Raw genomic sequence first — 23,207 nt, forward strand, 5'->3', positions numbered from 1 at the left:
GTCCCTTGGTTTTCATATCAGACTCTCCTAATTTTCCAATGTCAAATATCCTCTTTTACAGAAGCCACTCTATGCTGGAATCCCAGCTCCAGCACTTAACAGCTGTTGGACTTTGGGCCCATTTCTATTTCTGAGTCTTAGTTTTCTCTTTAGTAATAAGGGTGAAAGAAATTTTACCTGTCTCCCAGAGTTGTGGGGATAAATGAGATGATGTTGATCAAGTGCTTATGCAGTGTTTGGAACATAGTAAATGCTAGAAAAGAAAAGCTAATTTTGAAACTAACAATTAAAATCACTCATTACTTACTGTGCATCAGATCCTGTTCTGTGTTTCATTTACATATTAGCTAATTTAATCTCAACAATAGCATTGTGAGGAAGGTAATACCATTACCTCCATTTTACAAATGAGAGAACCCATATATACTTACAAGTAGGCAACGCTGGGATTTGATCCATACAGTTTGCCCCCATCTGTGTTTTAACCACTCTGGCTACCACCAAAAAGATAGAAGTCTCTTGTCCTATCTGTCCCTAAAAAAGGAAACTGTTTCTTATTTCTCAGATGGAACTAGGTAGATGTTGTCATATTTTCTCTTACAAAAATGAAGAGAATCAGCACTGTATATAAGTAAGAGAACATTGTCACAAACCTCTCTCAATCTCTGACCTACCTAGAGGTCTCTATCCCGGCCGTAGGAAAAACGTTTCGGTTCTGAATTAGACTGTAGAATGCCTTTTCTTCTAGAAAAAGTGTTATAAAAGTTAATGAAAGATAATTGAATACTATCACTGCTATACTTCCTGTGCATAAAAGCTAAATGACTTATGTAGGCTGGCATGGTGTTTTAACATTTCATTAATGGGAAAAATCCTGTTGTTTCAGGCATTGATTTATAAATGACATTTGCAAGTGTCTGCATATAGAATCAAAATAACACTGCACTCTGAAAATGGGCTATTTATTTTATATATCTGCTCCCCTATTTAAAACCACCTCCCTCCTATCTCAGTATTTCATATCCTCCTCATCTGCTTAATTTTTCTCCAATATCTGATATACTACTTGTATTTTATATACTGTGTTTATCTATTCTCTGTTTCCCATTTTCCTTAAAATGTAAGCTCCACAAGACAAGGATCTTTGTCTCATTTGTTCACTACTGTGTTCCAAAGGTCTAAAACGGTGCCAGGAACACCCAAGCAGGTGTTTAGCACATTTTGTGCCATACACGAATCACTGTAATCGTCATATATATATATATATATATGAGATATGTACCTCATCTCTGAGTTACTAGCACTGTGGGCAAGTGCATGAGGGAGCAGAGTGTAACGTTACTGTCAGAGGCTTTGGATTAGATGCTAGGATTAGATCCCTTGTTCTTCCATTTCTTGATTGGATGACTTTGAGGTTAATGCTGTTAAATCTCAGACTCCTCATCTTTAAAACTGAGATGATAACTTATACCCATGTTCAGGTACAAATGTGATGATGTGCAAAAATCCCTGAGCACCATACCTAGCACACGGTACGAGCTCAGTAATACTAGCCGTCTGAAAGGTGAGCAAATGACTACCAGCCATGTAAGTGGGACATACTATTTTCTGGGTTAGGTTACACTGGTGGGAGGGAGACCAGACAAGTAACCTGATGCATGATATTGACTAAAGAATCTAAGCTAGAATATTTAAACAGTGACTCAAACTGGGATGCAGAGATTTTGAGGATCACTTGGGAAAATTTTTCAAAACACTTCACACTCCTGGGGAGTTGGCGACATTGCCTCCCTTTACAATTTGTGGGAGATGTGCTTCTGTACTGAGGGAACATGTCCTATTCCTCAGGGGCTTTGGAGTAAAATAATAGTTGATAGCAAATTTACAATACATTATTAAGGTGTGATATATTCAAATCTTTCTAATGACTGTAAGCATGGCATATGTATGAAATATTGGCTAGTTAGTACACAGGGAATGAATCTCTGCTCACTAAAGAGGCTTTCGTGCACAGCATTTCCCTAGCATGACTATGTAACAGCTTACTGAGATGTTTTACTTCTGAATGAAGGTGTTTCTATTGCTCTGTAGGGAAAAATGGTTTTGTGAATTTTATCATAGCTAATTATCATAGTTCAAGTCACCCTTATGATAAATTATTGTTTGTGGAAGAATTCTTTATATTCCTCAGTGTTACTAAAGAACTTGACTCTATCCTTAATACTGAGATCGTATTGGGTCAATTTAGCTGAGGCAGAAAGGTGATCTTCTTGAATAAATAAATTTCTAATTACAATAGCTTTATTCTCACTCTTTATGAAAGATAGCAGGATTGTCTGAAAGTGGGCTTACATTTAGGTTTTGGTTTGCAAAAACTAGAGAACCTTCCTCTAATGCTACCAAAATTTCTTAGTGATCATTAAAAATTATTTAAGAAGATAATTCACACTGTCACAGACCAGAATTTTCTGTCTTCTGACTAACTGGGCATAATAGGAACATGAGTTTTCTTTTAGGACCTCAGTGTTCATTAAAAAAATAAATTCAAGACTGTATTTTTTACTTGTGGTATATGCATGGATAATTGTCTGTATCAAAACATGTTTAGGGGGCAGCCCCCGTGGCGCAGCGGTTTAGCGCCGCCTGCAGCCCAGGGCGTGATCTGGAGACCCTGGATCAAGTCCCACATCAGGCTCTCTGCATGGAGCCTGCTTCTCCCTCTGCCTTTGTCTCTGCCTCTCTCTCTGCATCTCTATGAATAAATAAATAAAATCTTAAAAAAAAAAACAAAAAAACAAAACATGTTTAGGGCACTTGCCTTGGGCTCCGGTCAATCCCAGGGTCCTGGGATCAAACCCCAAGTTGGGCTCTTGCTCAGTGGGGACTCTGCTTCTCCTTCTACCCTTTCCCTTGCTCATGATCTCTCTCAAATAAATAAAATTCTTTAAAAAAATATTTAGGATGAATACAATAAGCCTGATTTGATTTAATAACCATTCTTAATTAATTATTCTGAGGAAATGAGCAGAGTTGAGAAGGAGCCAGTAACAGAAACTATTCATTAGCTTAAAAGCCACAGCCCATAACGGCAGGTTTTCCACCTGTCTGAAGTTTGGGTCTGCACTGGATTTTGAGTGGCTGACACAGACTCCTTGAGTTGGGAGAGCTCCTCTCAGGAATAAACAAACATCGTGTGGGATGTAGTCACTGATAAAGGAAGGGTTATTCTGTGGAACCTCTCTGGCTTTTGCCTTTTGTATCTCAAGAGTCTCAGTGAGGCACAGAAACTCCGTGTGCTAGCTTCTGCACGAGAAGGGTCAAGCACCCTCAATTCCGCCCACCCCTGTTTATTAAGAGTGTTTGCACTTCAGAATGCCCTCTTCCTATGAGATAAAGTCAGCAGCAAAGTAAAGTCAAGAACTGTCTGCAAAATGGAGTTATGTTCCTTTTATCAAAGGCTAATTGCTTTTAAGTATGTTCTGGCGTCCTTCAATGATAAGTTAGAAAGAGCCGGGATGTTTAAGGGGAAGGCAAAAGACTGTGAACATCAGACACATCAGCTGAGGATGCTGATAAAGGAGAGATCTGGCTCAAGATTGTGAGGAAAGAGTTATGGTCCATGAACTGGTCCTATCCACAACTGAGGCTCCTGACTTCTATGGATTTAGAGGCAGGCTTCAGATGGAACTTTGTGGCAAATGAAGAAATTTCTGCCCTTGGTAATGCATCAAATCCTATCTATCTTTATCATAAGACCCTTGCCTCAATGAAAGGGAATGAAGCACCAAGTGTAAATTGTACTGGTTGTGGGGCGGGTTATTCTTTGTAACAGAAGAGGGAACAATGAAATGGCCCGTGTACATATGGCACCACACACATAAAGACCTTCAGGATCAGTGCCTTGGTTGCCCAAAGAGAGGGATGGATTTTCCTAATCCATGCTTAAGATGTTTATTGGGAATGAATCCCAGAACAGGACCACTACAAAGTGTTTGGGTGTCACTAAGAAATTCAGATTTTCCTGTAATTTACTATCACACCAGTTTCTTGTTTCTTTTTTTTTTTTAATTTTATTTATTTATGATAGTCACACAGAGAGAGAGAGAGAGAGAGAGAGAGATGCAGAGGGAGAAGCAGGCTCCATGCACCGGGAGCCCGACGTGGGATTCGATCCCGGGTCTCCAGGATCGCGCCCTGGGCCAAAGGCAGGCGCCAAACCGCTGCGCCACCCAGGGATCCCCAGTTTCTTGTTTCTAAACATGAATGACTTAATCCTGTCATCCTTCTACTTATCATCTACCACTCCTGCTTCTCACAATGAACTGCCGTGCCTCTGTTCATACCCCCTCCCTCTGCCACTGTCTTTTCATTTTTAGTCCATGATTTTCCATTCTGTTTCACCAAGAAGAGAGACCAGTTTGTGAAAGCGAACCACCTCCTGCCCCAGAACCTAAAAATAATCTGCAACCAAGATCATCCTTATCTGTTTTTCTATATCATTTATTCTCTTTAAGTCACTCATTTATCCATTTATCTGACATTAGTGCTTCTATATGCCAGACACTGTGCTAGGTGCTGCAAATGGAATGGTGAATTAGATGCAATCCCTGCTCAGAGGTAAGGAAAGAAGCCCTGCCTCCTCTCCAAGGTCATGGCTTTGCCTGTGCTCTTGCTGGTATCCCCTCGTGCCTCCTGTGGGATGGACCCAGCCCTATCAATAGTGAGTCTGGCTCGTGTATCTGCAAGTAATTCCTCCCACTCTGCTCGCTCTTTCCATCAGGATTTTATTTTTTATTTTTTTATTTTTTATTTTTTTTTTTTTAATTTATGATAGTCACAGAGAGAGAGAGAGAGGCAGAGACACAGGCAGAGGAAGAAGCAGGCTCCATGCACCGGGAGCCCGACGTGGGATTCGATCCCGGGTCTCCAGGATCGCGCCCTGGGCCAAAGGCAGGCGCCAAACCGCTGCGCCACCCAGGGATCCCTTTCCATCAGGATTTTAAAGCTTCAGGTTTCTCCTGTCTTACGCAGGAAACAAAATAAAATAAAATATTTTGACTTTTTTTTCTCCCTTTCATTACTGTACACTCCCCACTTACCCCTCTCTCTCACAAACAAATTTGTTAAAAGTTGTCTACTCTTACTCTCTGCCCGGTTTCCTACTTCCCGCCCCTTCCAATCCATTCATTCACAACTTCATAAAATCAAATCTAACGTAGTCCCTCTAACACTTTATGGGAATTGCACTCACAAGGGCTGCCAATGCCTGTTTTGGATGGTTTTTCAGTTATCTTTACCTCTTTCTATTGACCTCTATGGAAAGTCTCCTCCTTTGTTTTTTGTGACTCTACTTTCTCCTGGCTTTCTTTCTCCCCCCTCTGGTAATTCCTTTTATTTATTTTTTATTTTATTTATTCCTTTCATTTGTCTATTTTATGGGCTCTTCATCTCATTATCCCCAGAATTCTAGCTCCTCCAGGGTTTCTTTTCTATTCCACAAAACTTCCCCCAATAACCATGTCTACCCCAGAGTCTCCAGCAAACCATCTGCATAGTGACTGCTCCAAATCTGTATCTCCAGTCCAGGTGTTTCTTATAAGCCCTAAATCTGTATTTTAAACTGTACCTTTGTATTTTCTAGACACTTCAAATGCAACATGGGCAAAGCTGAACTTAATATGCTCACTGCCCTGAAATGTGTTCCTCCACCAATGTCCTCATTCAGGCAAATTACACTATCCAATTAATAATAATAGTACCTAGTGTTTATTGTTTCCATGTTCCAGGCACCATGCATGATGCTTTATATGGATTTTAGCACTAAATCCTAATAATTACCTTGAAAGATAGGTCCATTGTTAGCATCCCTTTTATAGACATGCAAAATGAGTCAAATTAACTGGCTCACATCACATAGTGGCCAACCCTGGTTCTGCTGTGAGGCATTAACACTCTAGAATGCAGAATCTCAACCATCACACCACTTTCTCAATGGCTCAAGTAACTTATCTTTGATTCCCTTCTCTCCCCCTTTCTGTACATCTACTCATACCAAGTCTATTGATTAGATCCCAAATGTATCTCTTTCTAGTCTTACTGCCATTGACTTCATCATGTGAAGCCTTTGCAGAATCATCCAGATTATTTTTTCCCTATTGTTGCAGTCCTCTCCTAACAAATGCCCTTACTTTGGTCCAGTCCTTTGCCTACATGAAGACAGCGATCTTCCTCAAGCACAGATCTGATTAAAATATGCCTCACCTTGCAATCTTCCAGGGACTTTACATAGCCCCTAGAATACTGTACAAATCCCTCAGTATCCTAGCTAAAGACTTTGCTTCCTGATCCCTGCCTGTCTCATCAGTCTCAGCTTTTGTTGTCTAGTCTTAATGGGCTATGTGCACTTCTCGGACAGATGGTTCTCCTTTCTGGGCCCCTGGCCTTTCCCTGTATAGTTTCCACTGCATAAACCATCTTCATTCCCTTCTTTACCTACAAAATTTCTATTAATTTGCAAGGTGAAGCTTAGGAATTCCCTTCCAGAAAGCCTTTTTGATGCCCATCTGTCGCCAAGCCATCTAGGTCAGTAGAACTAAAAGTACACCACTCTGTGCTTTTTCTGATGATAATACTTATTCCTTTACAGTTGTAATTATCAGTTTCCTTTCCTGTGTTTCCTATTAGACTGTCAACTTTTTGTGAGCAGGAGTTCTAACTTGTTCATGTTTGTATCCTAGTACATAACCCAGTGCCTGATACATAGTAGGTTTTCAAAGAAATCACAGATGAGTAGGGGCAAATCTGTCCTTACCTCCACGATTTTCCCATTTCCTATAATAACACATTGAAAGGATTGTAATAATTCAACCAGGATAATACTTCCACTGTGCACAGAGTTGGTTTATACAAAAGTATTGACTTGATTGCTCTTAATTGATTAACAGAGAAATAGCTGGAGATCCATCCTAGCACTTTATAATCTCTAGTTAACTATTTCTGTAAATTCACCCTGAATCGGAGCCTATTCCCATCCTTCCTTGTAAAGCAGAAAATCTATCAGTGCACATTTTTTTCTCCTGCCCTCTCCCACCCACATGCGTGATCTTTCAAATGTTTGCCAAGTAGAATCAGTCACAAAGCCGAACTCCCATCAGAGGAAGCATGGGAGGGTGTCCGTCCAGCACGTTGCTGGAGGCTCCAGTTACTTGACTTTACAAATGATCTTTAAAAATTCATGGGATGCTCTGCACTTGCCCGGCCTCTGTTCTCTCTCACTCTCACGGTGGGGTCTCCCTCTGTATGCTAAGAGCTGCTGCCTGCAGAAAATATGCCAAGTTCTCCCAAGCCATAAATCCTGTTCAAACTCAAACAATGAAGGCACAGAACAGAGAGGCACAGGATGCTTTACCTACTTGCAATTACTCTGTGATTATGCTCAAGCGAGCTATCCTACAGGTACAGGATAAGAGTCACCAGTGCTGTTTATGAAAGGTCACAGTATTTTCTTTTCCAGAATGATTTTATCTATTTTTATTACAATTGAATAGGGCTGTCAGGTGTTTTTGCATTATTCATTCTATTTCGTGTGCACACTTAGCCTTGTTCAATTTTCAGAGTGAATTTAATTTGTGGTTTAAGTTCTTCTCATGCACCTTGCATGCAGTTCTGAAGAGCTGTGTTCAACCCTAGTGGCAAGGCCAGGGACTTCACAGTTTTAGATAAATCCACTTACTCCTTCAACTGAAACTTGTCTCTCCTTGAACCTTCTCTCTCTCCTTGGCTCATTCTTCTTTCTTTATTTTCCCTCCCAACTGGAGGGAAAACATCAACTAAAACTCTGTCTTTGGCCCTTTGGCTATGTTCCAAGAGGGGAAACTAGGTCTTTTAACTCCAGCAAAGACTCCAGTCCTCTTCCAGCCTCCTAATTATAAAGATTCCTCCAAAACTCAGTTTTTGTCAGCTGTCCTCTTTTCAGATTCAACCCTAATTATACTTTCTTTCCATTATTTTAATGAGCCCCAAAGGCATGTATCTTATCCTGACCACTCATCTTACAATGTAGATTGTTCTAGATCCCAAAGGCTTACAACCTAAATGTTCAAATCCTCTTCTACTGAAGATGTCTGACAGTCCTTTTGGCATTTTTCCCTCCACATTTCTCTCAACAATTCCACCATTTGCAGTCTCCTGAAAAGAACTGCTAGTGTCATGCTTGACGCTTTCATCTTCCTCATTCCTTGCACCCGGTCTTTACTATTATTTATCCGTATGTCCCTAGGCGCCATGGCAGGCACCATGGACCACAAACCAAATGGGATATAGTTGCCACCACTGTGGGATGCAAGATCTGGTGGGAGAGATATTTGAGCAAAGTATTAGAGCAAGTGGTGTGCTGTACAGATGGGAGAACAGAATACTGCCCAGGGGAGGGAGAAGCACCAGCCACTGCTGCTAGTGGGCTTTGGTTGTAGGTGACAGGTCCAAGGAGGGGCTGCAGAACCCTGGCAGTAGGGGGAGTGTACCCTGGCGTGGACACATTATGAAGTGGGGCCAGTTTAGGAAACTGCTTGTGGAACGGTGTGGGTGTGCTTGTGCTGGGGGACAGGGAGAAGGTGGGCTTGAGGGAGTAAGCAGGGAGCAACCCCAGGTGCCCCAGGATGCCATGCTAACGATGTGGTGTTTATACCTGGAAGACATATATGGTTATTGGCAATTCCAGGTGTCTTAGCGGTGTTATCAAATGTGCACTGTATAGGATTCTAGCAGCACTTTGTGGGGTGAACTGGAGGAGGGTGATGAAGGGCTCCAGGAAGCCTGGGTAATAGGTCAGCAAAGCAGGGGTGGGCCTCCCGGTTGACAGCGCAGAGGGCTGAGGAGACACAGGTGCCAAGGAAGGAGCCCTAGGAAGGAGAGGTTGACACCAGAGAACTTTCCGTGCAAAACATTCCTGGTATAATGGCTTAAGGAGAGCTGGGAGCTTTGAAATAGACATTTGTAGCATGTAAAGAAGGAACTGCTTAGAGTCCTGCAAAGGGCCACACAGAGGTCACCAGTGGGAACTCCAAGGGTGATGCAGCTGCCGGGTACCGTGTGCCGCCTTCCCTGGCATCACTGGGTGGCAAGCCCAAGAAGCTGGCAGGCCGCAGCTGGTGGTGGTGCACAGGGTTTCTGGTCTCAGTGATCCATTCCCAGCCTGTGTGTCCTCCAGATTTACTTCCCTTGTCTCCCTAACATGAACCCTTGGCTCACATCTGGCTAGTCTCATCACTATTCCTCAGACAGAACATGCGTTCTTAAATTCTGGGCTTTTTTCTCCTATTGATGATACATCACATCCTCCCCTTCTCCCTCCTTTATCTGGGACGAACTCTCTTCTCTCCTTCTCTTTAACTAGCCCCCATAAAACCTCTAGATCCCTTTCATCTTACCAGCTCCAGGAAACTTCCTTGAACCTTTACCAATCTCAACTTTATTTGATTTTCTCTTGCCCTTATGGTTGAAACTGTAAACTCTGGAGCAGATGAGTGTGGGTTCAAATCCTGACTTTGCCACAACTGTTTATGTGACCCAGACCACAACACTTAGCAGCCCCCAAAGCCTTCAAATCCTCTTCTATAATTAGTTACTACTTCTCAGAACTGTTGTGAGAATATAATGAGTCAGTTCACATAAAACAGCACAGAATACACAGTAAGTCAGTGACACTTAGTTTCTATGTGTGTGAGTTTTGTATTGCACTTGTATTTCTCTCTGGGCACAAGGTAGGAGCTCAGGAAGTATTTGCTAATTTGATCTTTTTTTAAAACTTTTTTTTAAGGGGGGTTGGTCAAAGGGAGAAGGAAAGAGAATCTTAAGTAGGCTCTATGCCCAGCAAGGAGCCTGATGAGGGGCTCTATCTCACAACACTGAGATCATGATCTGCACTAAAATCGAGTCAGTCCCTTAAACAACTGAGCCTCTCAGGTGCTCCTAATTTGATATGCTGTTAGATGAACTTGGAAGATATATCTCTATTATAACCTCTAAACTTAGTCTTCTTCAGGAAATAATGACCAGTCTATATTTCTGCTATTTCATGAGTAAGGAGGGAATAAATGCCTTTTAAATATAGCATATAGTTTAAATATATTAAATAAGAATTACTGAATACTTTTTATGAACTAGGCATTTCCTCACAGCAATCTTATGAGTGGGTCTCATTAGTATCCTATTTTGCGTATGAACAAACTGAAGTATGAAGAAGTAAAATAACTTATCCAAAGTAAAAGCGCTAGGATGTATATTTTTCTGATTCAAGAGCTAATGCTTACCTGCCTTCTAATACATGTCTAATGTATGGCACCTCTTGACCCAATTGCAGCCTGAGTTGGAAACTTGAGATTCACAGATAGGTATAGAAGTGTCAAGAGTAGGGAGGGCTTTACAGGTGGGAAAAAAATTACATGAGCAAGGTTGCAATATATAAATGAGCCTGGTATGCATGGGAGAACCTTGGTTTACATAAATGACAACTTCTGCTGGTTGAAGGTGTTCTTGTTTCTCATGTTGGCCGGGTGAACGCCCACTTATCATTCTAGAGTAGAAATGACTCTTACTCTATTAGGGGCTTGCTTTCTATCTTTAAGTGCAGCATTTGCCCTTTTCTGTTGCCTCTTCCACACACTGTACAGCCCAACTTTCATTCCAATTTTTTTAACAGATTTTATTTGAGAAGGAGCATGTGCATGAATGGGAGGAGGAGCAGAGGGAGAGGGAGAAGCAGACTCCCCACTGAGCATGGAGACCATGGGGTTCAATCCCAGGACTCCAAGATCATGACCTGAGCCAAAAGCAGACGCTTTACCAACTGAGCCACTCAGGTGCCCCTCCAATTGTTTTCAATGGCAATCTTTCACATTTCACTGAAAGTTCCTTAAGATAGTGACTATTGCTGGTTTTTCAGAGCAATGCCTGACTTGAAATTGGCACTCAATAAATGTTTATTGAATTAAAGAAATAATGGATAAACAAAGCCAAAATAATGATGAGAGGGTCAGATGTTAGAGTTTTAAAAGCTAGTCAGAGGATATTGAGGATATTCTTTTTGAAAGAAGATGATGTGTACAAATTGTTTTAGGAAAATGAGTCACATAGGGGCACTCAGATTTATTCTCATTTTTATGCCTCTGCTCACGTTGTTTCTCCTTCCCTGGGTTGCTATCACACTGCCTCTCTGCCCATCCTGTCCAGTGAGCTCTCTCATTACAGAAGGTATTTTAAGGCTTATTGGAAAGCCAACAGAATTTTGTATAAAAAGCAAATTATGATTTGAGTCTGCCATATTTCTAAGTTAGCATGTCCTGTCTGGGAGGGGGAAATCTCCATAAAAGTAAGTCTTTTCTACTCACATAGTCACCATCATACTGGGTAGCTGCTAGTTTGGAGTAGAAAGGGGATTTAAGAGGGATGCCTGGCTGGCTCAGTCAGTGGTGCATGTGACTCTTGATCTGCGGGTTGTGGGTTAGAGCCCCATATTGGGTATAGAGATTACTTAAAATAATTTTTTTTTTAAAAAATAAGCTTAAAAGGGGATTCAATATAAGATAAGAAAATTTTAGTTAAAATCAGAGAAGGATATGTCATAAATCAGCAACAATTTTTCATTGAGCAAAATAGTGTTGGAATTGATTGAGCCCCTAAGTAAGTAAGCATGCATATACTCTTATACTTTCATTTATTACATATGTAAAATTATACATCACACACACACTCACACACACAGAGAAGTGTGCTGATAATTACTTAACAATTGGCTCTCCACAGAAAAAGAGGGAGGCACTGAATTATCATATTTCCTGATTTCTAGTCTATAAAACTCTACCCACAGCCAATTTTGAGCAACTAGTGTGACACCACTGAACACAGAGTCAGGAAGAGATGCTAACAACCTGCTCTTCCAAAGCCTATGCTTTTGGGCCACAACACACAACTGTAAGTATACATACTTTGGAACCCCCACTATATGCACTAGACACTGCATTGAGGTCACTGAGGATATAAAGTCCAACTCTTAAGGATATTAGCATCAGTGGGAAGATGGACAGATTAACAACTGTGAAACTTAAGAATTACTAAACTAGCAGTATATGCAAGGTATTATGGGAACATAGGTAGAGCACCTCACATACGTAGTCATAGCTAAGGGTTTAGTTATATAAGTCTGACTGGGAAATTCTGGGAAGCCTTGATGGGGTGCTTGGGGCCATCATTTGATCTGAGACTGGGAAGATAATTGGGAGTTTGCCAGATGAAGGGCATTCTAGCCAAAAGAACATAAAAAGTTCAGAGAACTACAAATAATTTGGTATCACTGTGGCATACCAAGAGAATAAACAGAGCACACAGGAAGGAGCTTGGATCTTATTTGTTAAAGCTAAGACGCTGAAATTGTAGGCCTTGGGGAACTATACACATCACTTGGATAACATATCTCTGTTAGAGCGGTCCCCTGGTGAGCAGTATACAGAATGACTTGGGGGAGACTAGAACTGGAACCCAAGCAGCTGCTGAGGTGTGTGCTGAATGACAGCAGGGAGAAGTGGTGAACAAGGACAATAGTGGTGGGAGTGGGGCACAGCAAATAGGAAAGTCATGAGCTAGAATTACTCAGACTTGGGAATATAGAGTAGAAGACACCTTAGAAGGGCTCCCAGATTTCTGGATTAGGACTTATCAGATAAGAAAGAGGAAAGTTGGGGTTTATGAGGAAAAATAATGGGTTTAGTTTTAGACATATTGGATTTGATGCACTTTCATAATGTCCTAAAAGCAATGAAATGTCTGCTAGAGCTACATGCTAAAGACTCATAAGTGGGTGTGGACGAAAGCAGGTAGAATGACAAAGGATGAGGCTGCAGAAGCAAGAATGGAGTCAGATGAAGCAGGTCCAGACTTCCTTCACTGGATAACTGTATTTCATCACCCCACAGTAAGGATACAAGACTGTTCCATCCCTGAACCTGCCCAATCATCTCCTGGCCTCTCCTCTGTGGAGCTCTGCTTCTTGCTTCTCTCCTTGTCTTTGTAGTGCTGCTTTTAGACATTCTGTGGATCTTTGGAGGCTCAACTCAATACCATGCACTCCATAAAGCCTCCCTCCTCTCTCTCCTATTTCTTCTCCCCTCCTGATGCCATGCCCTCTATCTGGAACACAGTGAACTGCTTAGGCTTCTTTGTGCACACTGCCAACAGTGAGTTCCTCTGCAGACAAAGAGTTCATCTCTGTGTGTCCCTGTGACTTCCATCCTTAGAACAGTGCTAGGTGCTTTTTGGATTGTGAGTGGACATTTCATTAAATTGAGGAGGATATTTCTGCACAATTTTGATTAATGTTGACCTCCCTCTAGCTTTGTATTTCCCACCCTTCCCCAACTCATAAGGACAAGGAGAAGGAACCTAAAGAGATAGTGCCAGCCACCACACCTTCCTCTATCTGGAACTTAAGATATCTGCTCACAGTTTGAAGAATTCACGAGAGGTTATGTAAATAAATATAGTTTGTCATTTTCAAGGTTAGCTGATTTTTTTCAAAGATTTTATTAATTTATTTGAGAGAGAGATTGAGAGAGAGAGCATGAACAGGAGGAGGAGCATGGGAGAGGGAGAAAGCAAACTCTGCACTGAGCAGGGAGCTCAGTGCAGGGCTTGATCCCAGGACTCTGTGATCACGACTTGAGCCAAAAGCAGACACTTAACCAACTAACCCACCCAGGTGCCTTGTTAGCTAATTTTTTTTTTTTAAGTTTTATTTATTTGAGAGAGAGCATGAGCAGGGGAAGGGGCAGAAAGAGAGGGAGAGAACCTTGAGCAGACTCCCTGCCAAGAGCAGTGCCCAACGTGGGCCTTCATCCCATGACCCTGAGATCATGACCTGAGCTGAAATCAAGAGTCTGACACTGAATCAACTGAGCCACCCAGGCGTGTCTCAAGGTTATCTGATTTTAAGTGTGTGTGTGTGTGTGTGTGTGTGTGTGTGGCCAAATTAAGAATGCTATAGGAGTATAGGTTTCTCCTTTTTTGTAAGCATGTAGGAAAAATTTATTTTTCTCTACTGGTGAAATTATGGCTCAAAGCTGCAAATATAAAACTGGGAATAAACAATGCTCTTCTAACCAAGGGACACAAAGCACGTAACTGCAGGGGAATTTCACTAAGTCAGTTGATGGGGTCTGTATAGAGTCTTTCCTTATACAGGATGTGAATGGGAAAATGGAAAGCTATTTTTTGATGATAATAATAAGCTGGCTCCCGTAGACACCCATGTGCTAAGTGACAAAAATCACACTTTTTTTCATTCTTAGTGACCTTTATATTGTGAAGGGTATAGCTGAACCTAGACAAATGAAATAAATAAAACTATTAGAAATGAAAAATGGATTAAAGTCCCAGTAAATTTGAGAAAGCTCTAATTTAGGCCTGATGCTGGAGGGTTTAGTATCACGAATTTGCCTGGTAAGATGAACGAATGGTTAAGCTCCCCATACAACCTAAGGGATTTATCCTCCCAAACACCACCCTACTGCCGGATAGTTTACTGTTAGGCCTCCTTTCCCTCCTGTTTTAGTGGGTTTGCCTTGTTTCTTCTTTATAAAGCAAATAGCACTGGAGGCAAGAGTTGGCAGGAGGGAGGGGGAGAAGAGAAAACATGTATATAAGCCCTTTCTTTATCTCTCTTCTTGATTTTTCAAGAGCCCATTGCACCACTCAATCATGCCTACGGGACTGCCAAAGGGGCCAGAGATCAGTGAGAAGGACAAGCTGGAGGGAAGGGTAGTGAAAAGAACAGGCAAGAGGAGAACAAACATGAATTTTGTCACATGCATCTCATTGTATTTGAACAAAGAGTCTATGAGTAATTGTTATTCATCTTTTATTGATGAGAAAATCAAGCCTAAGAAAAAACTGACTCAATCTTACCCATTTTCTTTTACTTTGCTATTTTCCTTGAGAATATTAATTTCAACATTTTATGTAAAGGCAGGGTATAAATTTTACATACATGTACATATATATATTACTGTAATTATATAAAAAAGACCAAATGAAAACATAAGAAAAAGAATATAAGCAAATGCTAATGAACTGCGGTTTTGGGAGGTAGGTTAAGGGATGCCTTTTTTTCCTTATTCCTAATTTTCTGTGGTTTTCCATAATACACATGATTGCTTTTATATCATCATCAGCAGTAACAATAGCAACAGCAACAAAAGGCATGGATTGCTTTAAAAAGAAAAGCTTCTTTTGTTTCTTGGGCGAGCAATGTTCCCCTGTTAAGGTAGAAGGCTTGTAAGAAATTTATGGAAACAAAGACTGGTATTTTAAAGGCTTCTTTAGTCAAATAAAACCCATAATGAAAAATTTGCCATAAACTCATGGAGCTTATACTTGGACTTTGTTCCACAGTTCTCCCACCAGACAAAAAGGAACTAATTAGGGAGACTCAGTGCAAAAGAAAATTGGTAGTCTGCTCCATACAATATTCTGCACACCCCTACACCCTATGGAAAGCAAATATTTGCATTGAATGTGTGTATGTGTGGTATAGTCTATTACCAAGATGTTTTTGTGGCTCCAAAATACCAAAGGATCCAATCAATTCCTTTGAAATATACAGTCAATAATAGAGATACGCTCCACATCGGAATAGACTAAACTGACAGGCTTTTTTGGCACTGTGTGGATAGAGCTGAAATGTGACAAATGGGATCATTTAATCTGTATCTCACCAATATCAAAGCAACTAATTGTAAAGCAAAAGAGTTAGTCAGATAAATCTTTTGTCTACACAGTTTCAAGCCATTATTTTGAGTAGCTTCTTTCATTCAATTTGCCAAATATTTAGTCAGTTTCCTAAAATATAACTGAATCTCTAAATAATAGGGAAAAAAGATCTGATCTGGATTTTCCACATGGGGGATACAAGTTAAAAATAAACAAAAATGCACATTTGTCCCTTACATATAAATACTCTTTTATTTCCTTTTTAAATGGAGTTCTCTGAGGCTATGCACATTTGACTTTAATAACTTGGTTAGAAAGATCTGTCCCAGAGAAAATATTTATTAAAATGTAAATTAAACTTGCCTGAAAGAAAAAAAAATGCCGAGGAGATACTGAAATAAAAGACTCTTGGTTATAGGAGGTGGGGGTTTGAACCTTTTGAAGATTTAAGAAAAGAACAATTTTAGAAGAGAAAAATGCCAAATGAAAGGCACATTGATTTTGGACAAAGCTGGCTCCCCTGCATGGTTCTCACTCTGACTCATCAATCAGTGAACTAGTATCTTCTAGGCTCGGAGCCCTGATGCTGTTCTGTCTTCAGCTGGTGCATCTATGATGCTCACACCTCACCCTTTCTTTCTTTGAAACATGTCTCTGGTTCACACTTTCCTTTAAATTCTCCTGATAGAGAATCTTATTACCTCAGGCCTGAACCACTACCAACAATTTCCAAGGTAGCCTTTCTGCCACCAGTCTCCTGCTCTCCAAATGTGTCTCATCCACATATTGATCATCCCCCCAAAACATTCTGCTCACTGCTGCTTCCTGCTCACCATCCTCATTATTTGTTGCCCCCGCATGAAGTTAAAACTCCTTTCTCTGTCTGATAGTTGGGATCCTTCACAGTCTCTTCTCTGTCTCTTACACACACACATACACACACACACACACACACACACTCCTATTAGTCCAATCTTTCTTTGTACTGCTCCCAGTACACGAGTGATATATCACTCGTTTTCATCAACCAAATCACTCAACACCATAAAAATCCCACCCATGTGCCCTTCTTTGTCTCCTCTTCAAATATAGAACATTCTCATCCCAGCCACGTCCTTTCTGTATGGAGGCTGTCCTCTGGACTTTTACTTTCCAAATCAGCTCCATCCTTTCTGAGCCTTCTCAAATGCCACCTCTTCTATGGAGCCTTCTCTGATTCCTTTAGCCCCACAATTTCCTTTCTCTTCTCTGAATTCCCATCCCACCTGTAATCAAGATTGAATTTTCTGACATATTACTTAATTGCATTTTATTGATTTATATGCCATTGCACGTTTCTCTGCGAGAGCATTACTGGCATTTGTAACAGGGCACTTCTTCCATGTGGAGGACTGTCTTGCAAATTTCAGGACATTTAGTGCCCCCTCTCTCTTGAATGCTATTTGACAGTGATGTTATTGTGATAAACACAAATGCTCTGAATACATTTCCAAATGCCTCAATTACTAAAAAGTATCTTATTTTTTAAAAAATATTTTATTTATTTATTCTTGAGAGACACAAAGAGAGAGGGGCAGAGACACAGGCAGAGGGAGGAAGCAGGGTCCCCACAAGGAGCCCCATGTGGGACTTGATCCAGCATCCTGGGACCATGCCCTGGGCCAAAGGCAGACTCTCAACCACTGAGCCACCCAGGCATCCCTAAAAAGTTCCTTAGAGAAGTTCCTCTATCATATACACATCTGTTCAACAACTAGTGTGCTTAAATGGTGAATTCACATGGTATTTTAAGGAACAAATATGTATTTTTTCTTACAGTTGCCAACACACTATAATACTAGGAAGAAGGCTAATTAACAGTCAGGTTTTAATTGCCACTCCATTTCATGAGATGTTTCATTGAACCCTCATAGCAACCCCGGATGCTGTTACTTACCTTCCTTTTCTAGATTAGGAAACTGAGACTCAGAGTTCTGTTCATTAAAGGTCATCCTGTTTGATTAGAACCCTAGCATTTAAGCCCAGGACTGTTTGAAACCAAATCTCTGGCTTTTTCTTCTACTACCGGCCTCTATAAAGAGGTTGTAACAGCTTTGAAATAGGAGTGTGAACATGTAACATAATTAGCAATTTAAAGCACATTATTACTGCTGATAGGTACTAATGACTACAATTGAGAAGGACGCTAGACCAATTTTTTTTTAGAATTTATAACAAGAATATAAATTGGAGTCTAATGAACAAATTTACTCACTGACCTTCTTTGCTGCAGACATTAACCCATGGTTGATCTCTAATTGAGATGTACATATTCTTTACTTTCTTACTGTGTTTGTTAATGTTTGTCTTGGCAGATGGTCAACAGATCTCTCTAAATTTCCCTTAATCAAGTTTGGGTAATGGATCCAAACATGCCTTGTATTAGGTAACATTGCTAAACCCAAAGCAATAGGGATTGAAGAGCTAGCAATAGTTCTCAGGTCTTCCCTGTCCAGTATCGAGATACCTTTAATAATAAATGTTCTGCAAATCAAATCTCACAGTATCATTTAAAATGGTGTATACTCCCCTTTTAAGTTAGAGTTTCTTATTCATTTCATTTATATCTACAATACCCACACTTATTAGTAAGTAATTTCAGTGCATGCCCATATCTCCAATTAAAATTCTTCATCTATGAGCTAATCTAGAGTTTATGAAGTAATAGCATGTATAATCCACAGGCATACTTTAAAAAGTATGCTCAGTTTCTATCTATGCACACTGGAAGAATTGTCTTGCTTGCAGGGGAAAAAAAGAGAGAGAAAGAGCCAGTGTTGTCAGTTTCAAGTATTCTTTTTCAGCTATGAGAATAAATGTTTACTATGTGTTTATTCTGTTTAGCAAAGAAGGAAAAGGAACTGAAAGCTAAGTTCATTAAATAACTTAGAACAATTGTGTAACTATGGCTGAGTATGTACATAACAGTATTTTATTTCTATATTGTCTCATAAACCTTGTCTACTATAACAAAGTTCCACCAGTAAAACCACTATTCAGCTGTAACCACATCCACATTTGGTGATCTGAAAGCATAAAGTCATTTTTAGTTATGCTTATCAGGAGAAACACAGTTAAAAAAAACCTAATCATTCCTTGTAACAAATGAATTGAGCTTGGTGTTAGCCTTTTTATCAGAACATGGCCTGAGCAGGGTGCATTTACAGTTTCTGCGTGCTGGGACACTTTGTAGGTTGTTGGAGGAGAGGGTGATAGAATCGTTCCTCCCTAAAACTAGTAAGTCCAAGACCAGGAGCCCCTCTCAGTTATATACCTCAGTGTGCAGCTGTAGGATGGTAGGAGAAGTTTCATTATTGCTTTGACTCATCTTTCTCAAACTATCTTATCAAATCTTTGTCATGCCATAGAATTCTTAAAGATATCTAGCTGCTCCCCACAGAAGCCACAAATGGTACAAAAATTTTGATAACATTTCTCAGAGAGTCACAAACTCTTTAAAAGTGGACTTCTAGAATTTCTGTTTCTATTCCCTTAATATCTTCACAACACCTACACTGATACCTAACGGTGTGCTGTCACATCTTCCCCACTTATTTTTATTTTTTAAGGATTTTATTTATTTATTTATTTATTTATTTATTTATTTATTTATTTATTTATTTGAAAGAGAGAATGAGCAGGGGAGAGGCAGAGGGAGAAACAGACTAGCCACTGACTGGGGGTTGATCCCAAGACCCTAAGATCATGACCGAGCTGATGGCAGATGCCCAGGCGCCCTCCCCACCTATTTTTAGATCTTCATTTGTTTTAGAGATGGATTTAATAATGTAAATCAGAAGCTTACACTGTGAAGCATTTGCATGATTGTATTTTGATTTTGCCATCAGCTGAGTAAGGCAAAGTTGATCCCATCCTGTAAGGAACTCTATCCTACATTTCTTCTGTGGACTTGGTGGCTCACGTTTGCTTACCTGCTTCCTTGAAGATACTGTGCTGTTGAAACATCTATTAGAGGTCTTTGAATTCAAATTCTTGTTCTGATGGGTTGAGTCATTTTTCCATGTCTTAGAATTTTCTTTAGGATCTGAAGGAATGGGATTTAAGAACAGGATCCTAGCTATGAATCCATAGAGGACGGTGGCCAGTATCATTGGCACAACATAAAAGACACCAAAGTCCATTAGGTAAATAGGTGAGTAGTAATTCCGGGAGATCTTGTAGCCACAGGACACCACAATAGCATCTTTGTAAGTGCTAATATTGAGATCCAGCAAGAAGAACCAGAGCATACAGTAAATGGATGTGAAAGCCCAGACAAAGATGATGATCTTTTTGGCTCTGGAAAATGTGCAGAGAAACTGGGCTTTGATGGGGTGACAGATGGCTATGTACCTCTCAATGGTAAAGGCTGTGATTGAACAAGAGGATGCATTAATGCCCAAGTACTGGAGGTAAGTGATGCAGAGGCATCCAACATAGCCGTAGACCCAGGAGCCATAGATACTGTCTGTTATGTTGGGGAGGCCTGCAGCCACCAACACCATGAGATCGGCTACGGCCAGACTCACCAGGTAGCAGTTTGTGGGGGTCCTCATGTGCTTGGTTCTCATGACCACCAGGACTACCATGATGTTGCCCACGATGCCCAAACCACAGATAATGAGCACAAGCAAGATGGTGACCACTTGGTATTCTAGGGCCACCACTGCTCTTGGCTGAAGCTGTGTTTGGTTCAGTTCACTTACGGTCTGGTTTTCCATCTTTACCGACTTGAAGTTCCTCTGAAACACTTCTCAAAACATCCTCTTCCCGGTGGCCTGCTTTTATCTCTGTGGTTCTCTCTCCCTGTGAAGAGTCACAGTCCAAAGTCATTCACAGCGTCACCATTTCAAAGGCAGCCAGTCAGTGACAGGCACCTCTCTGTTCCTCTGCTTTCACCTCCACCTCCCTGATACTGGGTCTACAGTAACAGGGCTCACCGGCACTTCTGAAAACTCTCTTCATTCCAACTCCCGTGCAGGATGGAGGATCTGTTCCTGACCAGCTTAACAAGAGGCACCTGTTTCCTCTTGGGGGGGGGGGGGGGCGGAGGGGAGGGGGCGGGGGGACGCCTAAGAGAAACCGAGGAAGCTCCCTATTTTGCAAGAGCTCCCGGAAGGGAAAACGAAGTATCTGCTAGCTGAAAGATACAGGGGAACCTCTCAGATGCCCCGGAAAAGTGCAAAGAAGTAAACGGGACCGGGGACGGGGAAAGCCCGGAGGCTCAATGATGAAGCTTGGGAGCGACGTCGCGTTCGCCTCCTCTGCTCTCGGGAGGGGCGCGGGGGGGTCCCCCGGCTGCAAAACCGCAAGTGGGAGCCGTGGCCGTTCCCGCTGCCCCCTGCCCTCCCTTCCCGAGAGGGGCCAGTTTCTTCTCTTACCTTTCGGTCCGCGGCGCTCGCTGCCTTGCGCTCTCCGGGCGGGCGAGGCCGGACTAAGCGCAAGTTTCCAGCCCCGCGGGAGGGAGGTCTGGTCGGCTCGCTCGGCGCCCGCACCGCGGCCCCGCGGAGCCCTCGCGCCGCAGCCCAGCGCCGCCCGAGCGCACAGCCGCAGCGGGAGCGGGAGCGGGAGCGGGAGCCGCAGCCGGAGCGCGAGCGGGAGCAGCAGCCGGGCAGCCGCGGGGCCGTCGGATCCTGGGCGGCCCCTGACGGGCGCCCCCGCTGCGCGCCCCGCACCCCGCGCGCCCAGCCGCCCGCCGGGCCTCCCGCTCCCGCACCTCCTCCCCCGGGAGGATTTCCTCTTCGAGGTGCCGCCGACCCCGGCCTGGCTCTGGAGGGTGCGGATCGCAAGCAGGGGCGCCGCCCGCAGCGGGGGGTGGGGGTGGGGTGGGGGTGGGGGGTGGGGGCTGGCTTGTAGCCCAAGTGCTGCGGGAGCTCCGGGACTCCCGGTGTGATAGGACTTTGGGGAGAGCAGATCCTGCTCCGCCCAGCACAGCCCTGAAGCTTGAAATAGCTGAACTGCAGTCAACTCCTTTCTCCACTATGGAAACCCTTGAACCATTTCTCCAGTGAACCTGTGAGACTGGCTCCCTCCTCCCCTGTTACATGAATGGAAAAATGAGTGAAAATGGCTATTAAAGCATTTCAGCGGCGATCTTCTGAGGCTTATAAAAATTATTTTTCTGACAATTGATTCAGCTAAGAATATTGACTTAAGGCTGCGGACGGTCTGTTAAGTTTGGTTTTCGACTCTGGTTCCGCACAGCTTAAGAGGATCTCTCCACCCTCCTGGGTGGCTCTCCCCTCCTCACCCACCTCCGGTGTACCAGCCTCATATACCACCCAGCAGTGCTTGGTGTCGATTTATTTCCAGGTGAAAACACATCCAGTGGAAATCTAGGCCAGGGCCACTGTGGCACCACAGCTCTGAAATGAAACTTCATGGATGCATCCTTTTCAGAAATGTGTACTTAAGCTTGATTTCTCTTTCTTTAAAGTGGTCCGCAGGCAGATCCTCACAGTTTTTTATGGAGGCTCAGAAAACATGTCTCCCTTCCACCGGCAGCAACCAAATACACCAAATGTTAATGTTTTATTTTATTAACTGACACAAAAAAACAGCCCTTAACCAAATTCCATATGGTGAATAGTTTGGTTCTCTGTTTTAAGATGTTTAGATGCTCTTCCTTCTAGATGTCGATAGAAGTGTACATTTTTGAGTATATACAACCATGGGGATATCTAAACCATGTTCATGGCTACGTACCAACAAGAGGAAGGTAAAGCTCTGGCTCATATTGAGTAATTCCACCCTCTGAACCGAGTGCTCCTTGACTCTCTACTTCTCTTTTCAAATCATCATATGACCAATGAACCACCCATGACCCAGATTCAGCTTTGAGACATTTATTGTTTGGTTTGTACAGTGTAGGCTCAAGTGTGATTGAAAATAATTTGATTATTGTCTACTTTTCAAAATTGGGAGATTGTATACTAAATCTGAATTTCTGCCTCTTATAAAGATTAGAAAGATCTGGCAATCCTGGGCCTCTCTCTATTCCTTAATAGAAATAATCACCTGGAGTTGAGTTGTGGCTATGGGCAGCAGTTTGCGGGGGTCCTTCACGCAGGGTGCACCTGCTTCCATTTCCTCACCCCACACTTCCTCCCTTTTGTCTGCCACATGTGCCAGCCCCCCTCAGCCATCACACATTCCCGGCCTCTGCAACCATCTGAGTCTTGGTTGCTTATCACATGCAAGCTCCTCAGAGAGACAGTGAAGTTACCAGCCAAATGCACATTCTTTCACCCTGAGTAGGATTTCTGCTGGCATTGTCATTTCCACCTCCAACTGGTTTAGCATACTGGCTGGGAGCTGCCCTTCCTGTCTCTCCCTCTCTGGACTAGAGGACAGAGACTACTCTGAACATCACTTTTCTTGCTTAGCCCTTTACATTTGGAATAAAAAAA

At 42.2% G+C, this 23,207-nt stretch overlaps 1 protein-coding gene across 1 annotated transcript in view; it reads right to left on the reverse strand.

Moving 5' to 3' along the window:
- TRHR (thyrotropin releasing hormone receptor) overlaps positions 1–21,294 on the reverse strand; it is a 44,343-nt gene extending 23,049 nt beyond the window's left edge. The window contains exons 1-2 of the mRNA XM_025993354.2: positions 21,180–21,294; positions 19,731–20,604 (exon numbers count right to left, since the gene is read on the reverse strand). Coding sequence (XP_025849139.2) covers positions 19,731–20,519 — 789 coding nt within the window. The 5' untranslated portion in view covers positions 20,520–20,604; positions 21,180–21,294. The remainder of the gene's footprint in view (positions 1–19,730; positions 20,605–21,179) is intronic.
- Positions 21,295–23,207: the final 1,913 nt, after the last annotated feature.

Source organism: Vulpes vulpes, chromosome 13 (assembly GCF_048418805.1).
Source record: "Vulpes vulpes isolate BD-2025 chromosome 13, VulVul3, whole genome shotgun sequence".
NCBI lineage: Eukaryota > Metazoa > Chordata > Mammalia > Carnivora > Canidae > Vulpes > Vulpes vulpes.